The sequence below is a fragment of the Nestor notabilis genome, unplaced genomic scaffold (genome assembly GCF_000696875.1).
Source record: "Nestor notabilis isolate BGI_N333 unplaced genomic scaffold, ASM69687v1 scaffold18020, whole genome shotgun sequence".
Taxonomy (NCBI): Eukaryota; Metazoa; Chordata; class Aves; order Psittaciformes; family Psittacidae; genus Nestor; species Nestor notabilis.
The window spans coordinates 26,329-31,881 of NW_009910853.1; the positions used below are offsets into that span (position 1 = coordinate 26,329).

At 49.2% G+C, this 5,553-nt stretch overlaps 1 protein-coding gene across 1 annotated transcript in view; it reads left to right on the top strand.

The window, feature by feature from the left end:
* Positions 1 to 3,525: 3,525 nt before the first annotated feature.
* The window catches only part of IGDCC4 (immunoglobulin superfamily, DCC subclass, member 4), a gene marked incomplete at its 5' end in the record, with an annotated part of 53,980 nt that continues 51,952 nt past the window's right edge, over positions 3,526 to 5,553 (top strand). The window contains one exon of the mRNA XM_010011955.1: positions 3,526 to 3,855. Within this exon, the coding sequence (XP_010010257.1) occupies positions 3,526 to 3,855 (330 nt within the window). The remainder of the gene's footprint in view (positions 3,856 to 5,553) is intronic.

Genomic DNA, 5,553 nt, shown 5'->3' on the forward strand with positions numbered 1-5,553 from the left:
CCCCAGAAACCTGCAGTATTTTGGGGCCAAAGGGGCAGGAAGGAGCTGGATGATTTGGGACAAGTCAAGCAGCCTGATGTCACTTGGGGGCTTCATCTGCCCGGCTGGAAGCCTTCCCAAGCTGCGTTAAGTGGCAGACAGCAATGGGTTTTCACATGTTATTGACCTTGTTGTGGGCTTCTGCCAGGTGCTGGGTTTGAGCCCTTGGGATTGTAAGGACATGTGGTCTAGAAACATTTCTGGTGCTTCTGGAATAAAGAGTGGTGGTTTGAGTGTGGTTACGAGCTGTCACCATGGTGTGGAGCCTTCATTTCTTGGCGATGCAGTAGATTCTTGCAAGTAGAAACCTACTGATACCCTGGAGGTTGGCTGCTTGTAAATGGTTTCTGCTGTTACTGGGTGGATTATGTGGTTGGAACAGGTTTCCAAGAACAGAGTAATTTGCTCTTTATAGATGTGCAATTGTGTTTATTGGTCTGAAGGTATGAAAGAAGGCAACCACCTCTTGTCAATAACCAGGAAGGTGGTATTGTTATGACCAGCTCAGTGAGTGCAGCAAGTATTGATAATAGAAACAGACCATGCTGGTTGCTGGAGCATCCTTTGCTCCTGGTGTTAATATGTTCTTTGGTGAGCATGCTTCTTGGCCTGTGAGGTCCAGACTTCAAATGCATTTCTCTCCAACAGTCATTTCTCCTCTCTTTGTATAGCAGAGACAGATCTGCTTGGTTTGGTGAGGGTGAGTTCTGCAGTCCAGCACTGTGTTTTATAACTGACTCTTTTTTCTCTAACATACCATCCAGAAGCTTAGATCCAGGTAGGTTTTGACTTCAGGGTGATATTTAGGGATACAGAAACATCATCACATGTTTTAAAAACCCAAATACTTCTGCTGTGATGCAAAGTCTGGAGCTGCCTGTTCTTACCCTGCTGCAAGTTGGTTGAGTTGATTTTTAAGGGGTTGAAGTTTGGGAGGCTGATAATTGCTTCTCAGCGACCTGTGCTGGCGTGGGAAGCTGCACTGCAGATCCCTGCTCTATTCCTGGCTGCCTGAGCCAGCCAGCTGGCCCCTCGCGCTTCACCTTTTCAAGAGGAGGAGTATTTTCAGCAGAATGGCATTTTAATTGCTGTCTGAAGAAAATAGAAAATAGGACAGTTATATGGGCTGATTCCCCAAGCGAGGAACAGGAGTGGCTGGCACAGAGCAGGAGCACGTAGAGAAGATGACAGCAGGAGGACAGCCATGGTGTGGTGGCAGAGGGCAGCGTGGGATGCTCAGCATGCAGAGCCAACAGACTCCACACCACTGTGCCCACCCAGCCCTGCTGCCTTGTGGACGGGTCAGCAGTGAAATGGGTTAAGTGTAGGTGCAGGCAGCATTGGTCCCATAACGCTGGTGCTGCACAAGAACTGTCTGAGATGTGTCACTGCTGAGAGTGATGTGTAAAGGGGAAAGATGCAAAGAGAAAGCTGGAGCCATTGGGTACGGGAACTGGCCTGTGGCCTGAGTTAATTCCTTGTCTCCTCATGCTTCTAAAGACAACAAATTTAAGGAAAAGCAAAGGATTAAGACTTTAGCCAACAAAGTTTAACATCTTCTTAAGTAAGCTCTGCATCACATGCCTTTGCCTTCGCAGCCCTACCTCCCCGGAGGTGGTGTTCACACACAGGCTGACTAAGCCCTGTGTGACATGCTGCCAGGAGCAGCTGCTATGGGTAGGTCCCGTCAGAGAAGTGTCTGGGTTGCTGCTCCTCTCTGGATGGGGGCTCTCACAACAGCAGTGTGGCTCTAGCTCTGAGTAAGCCTCCTGTCCTTACCCCAGCCCCAGACTGTGAACCCTCTCCTGTGTTTGCCCATGTCACCTTCCACACACGCATTTGGTGCTGTTGCATTAGCGTAGTGTGAAAAGCATCTCTGCATCCTGCCGGATGGGGACAGGGAGATTGTCCCCTGGATGTCCTAACAAAGGTGACTTGGGGCAGGGTCTGTTCTGTCCCATAATGCTAGCAATCAACAAGCAGCAGATGAGTCAGGTTCTTGTGTAGCTTCCTCATCACTGAAGGGCATAGCAGGCCAGCATGAAGTTCTAGATGCTCATTCTGCAAGCCAGCAATGACAGCAAACCTGACAAGCTCCCGTCCTTGGAATGAGCACAGAACCAGCCCACATGTGGACAGGGTCAGGTCCTTTAGGTCCTTCTTTCAGGGGCACCTGCAGTTTCCAGCACACGCCTTGGAATAAGTCCATCTCCTGCATGTGTAATTTTGCGTGTCATTGCCCCTAACTGCATGCTTAACACACTCTCCTTCACATACAGCCCTTTTATCAGCAGTAGGTAGTAGCAGGTTTAATAGGGTGTTTGAATTCCTATAAAATTAATCTGTAGCTTTCTGCGATAGGAGACGGGCAGGGAGCCATGTGGTTCATATCCAGTGTTGATAAACTTGTTATAGAGGCAGGAAACATTTCTGATTGGAGCAATGACAAAATAATTTGGAGCAGAGCCATAAAAAGAGTGGATGGTGATGGTTTGAGCACAGCAGAGATTGAAATTGCTGGTGTGTGGAAGCAGCGCTGCCAGCTAACATTGACTTAGTGTCTCTGGAGAACTCTAACAGCAAATGCATTTTATTAATGGCAATATTCTTTTAGGAAATGCTGAGCATTGTTTCAGAGGTGGAGCTCCCCTCGAGTACGTGGCTTTGGAGATCAGCCAGACCAAGACCTGTTCAGCTCAGCTTGCTGCTGGCCACTGCTCTGGCCTCCCGCTGCAGCAGGCAGGTTGCTTAAGGGCATGTTCTGGGTACTGTCTGCTTGCAGCTGGAATATCCTTTTCTAGTGGGGAAAGTGGATCATCCATTCTCATTCTGGACTCACTTATTTGGGATAAAACACTCGGAGACATGGTTTTATCCATTCTTTTGCTGTCTTCCCTTTGAAATGAGTTTCCCAGTTCATTAACGTTGGGAGACACTGTCTTTCTGGATTCCCAGCTGGGTTCAAGCTCTTACTTCCCCTGAGGAAGAACTACTCCAACCAAGTTGTGATCAGTGGTATTGGGGTACCAAATAAGTTGCCTTGTGGGTGTTGATCAGCCTTGGAGGAGGCTCTGGTATGCAGACACCTGAGGGGGAGCCCTCACTTGTCAGAGGCAGCCATGGCACTTTGGGGCCTTTACTGCATCTTCTGTGCTTGCTCTTGCTGTTGCCATCACTTCACCTTTTTCTAGTTGTTCTTCTCTGCTTGAATCCAGCATGGAAAAAGCAATTGTGGACAGAAGGGGCGGCTGCTGGGCACAGTGTGAGGTGGCAGAAATGGTGTGGGTTGTGCAGCCCTAGGGATGTGTGATGGAGATTGCAGTCCACACTCATGGGAGATGCTGGTCACCTAGCAGGGCTGAATTTCACCTGTTATCTCCATCCATACTCCTGGAGAACAATTCTTCCCTCACTGTAAAACCTTAAACTGGGATGTGATTAATCACAGGAAGCAACCTGCACTGTAACACTGTCTTTCCTTTGCAGGGAGGCTGTTGGAAGGGGATTCTCTGGAGCTGAGCTGTAGTGCTGGTCCTGCAAAGGTGATACTGGAGCCAAACCAAGTCGTGGTTTTGGACTGTAACCTGGCCCCTGCGGAGCAGGTGATCAATATCACATGGAAGAAGAATGGGTTTCCATTAGTGGAGCAGGAACATCTGCACGTGCTTCCGAATGGATCACTCTTCATCTCATCCCAGGCTGCAGCAAAGGACAGTAAATACCCCGAGAAGACTGGTGCTGAGGGTAATTACTCCTGCGTGTCTCAGAGCTCCCTCGGGGCTGTCACCAGTCAAACAGCTGCAGTCAGATTTTCAAGTAAGTGTTGGGGTTTTTTGTTGATTTTCTTTTTTCACCCTCCTGGTATCTGTACAGACCATCTGCCTCCCACAGAGTCTGGGACAAAGTGAGCACTGCCTGAAGCTAAGGGGCTTGGTGATGGGGAGGTGGCTGGGAGAAGCACCCCTTGCTTTTCCTCTGCATGAGGTACCTGTATATGGTGTGTGCAGTAATGCATCCGCATTACTTGTGTGGGGACAGCTGGGAGGACTGGCTTTGGCCATGCACATCAGCTCAGCCGCCTGCAGGTCACCCTTGGTCTCTTCTGGGTTCCCTGGTGAACAGTCAGCACAGTTTGGGGAGGAATGTGGAAGGGTTTGGGGGTCAATGCTGAGCAAGGAGTGCTGAGACCAGGGCAGAGCTAAGCAGCTGTAGCTTCCACTGTAGCTGGTGAATGCAGTAGGTGTCAGTTTTGCTAAGGCAGAATGTACCCCATATCAGCATGGTGCCAACCTCTGAACTCCAGGGGGAACTCCAGATGGTGAGAGCAGGGCGGAGGCTGGGACAGGCAGCTGTCTACATGACAAAGAGTCTGTCAGAACTGTCTTGTGAGGTGAATATTGCTTTATAATGGAAGAGATGAAAGAAAGGGCTATTCAGGCTGTTTTCATTCCGATCTCTGAGAACAACACTCCAAGAGCTGAACTGTGCAGCCTTCAAGAATAGAATTCCTTTGTATCCAGGAATGGCTCCTGGAGCTATTTTAAGCGTGAGAGTGCCAATACATGATTCCCTCACCTACCAAACAGGTGAGGTTAGAAAATAATGCAAACACAGTAACACTTCTCTCTAGTACAGTGACTTACGGAAGTGTTGATGAGGTGCTTCTGCACTTACTCAGAGCTGTGGCAGGTGAAGATGCAGAGTGGATGCCCCAACACACACTTTACGCTGTGATGTATTTAGCCTCTGGTACCACAGGCAGCAGTTCCATGTTTGGCCAAGCGTGTGTCTGTGAGCACAGTGCTGCAGAATCCAGCGCTCCTGATGACAGGTGAAGCTTTTGCCAGGCTATGTTTGACATGCAGCACCCACAGATTGCTGGTCACCCATCCCTCCTGTCCCCTCCTTTCAGTGGTTTGTAGTGCCAGATAAATAGCTGGTTCCAGTATTTCTTTAAGTGAAGGGACCCCTGGGGGCTCTGAAGATGGAGGCAGGATCCTGCACACAGATACTGTTTGGGGAGGTGGGAGACCTGGACTAGAAAAGGTGTCATTAATCCAGGAGGATTTATTTGGCTGCTCCATCCCCAATCCCAGCCACCCTGAATTAGGATATATTCCCTTTTGTGTTAGAGCTTGCTCTGTATTCACCATTTCAGGTGAACTCTCTCCTTGTGCTGCTCATATGTCTCCTTTTATTACCATCAGCAGAGGGAAAGCGCTGCTTCTGTGGCACACGCATGCACCTCACACAACACGCTCATTTCTGAATGGAGAGCAGCGAGGGAATTGGTTAATGAAATGCATCTCACTTCGATTTGTTCTGTGGGGTGGGCAGGAGCACTCACGGTATTAGCATTCAGCTGCTGCAAATGGGGATTGGAGAGGCCTGGGTTTTTTTTCCTCCTGCTGCTGAATACAGTATCCAAAGCTGTTTACTGGAGTCACTCTTTGTGCTGATTGCCCTGGGCGCTGCTGAACTGGGGGCAGTAGAAGAAAACCTGTTAAGCAGGTG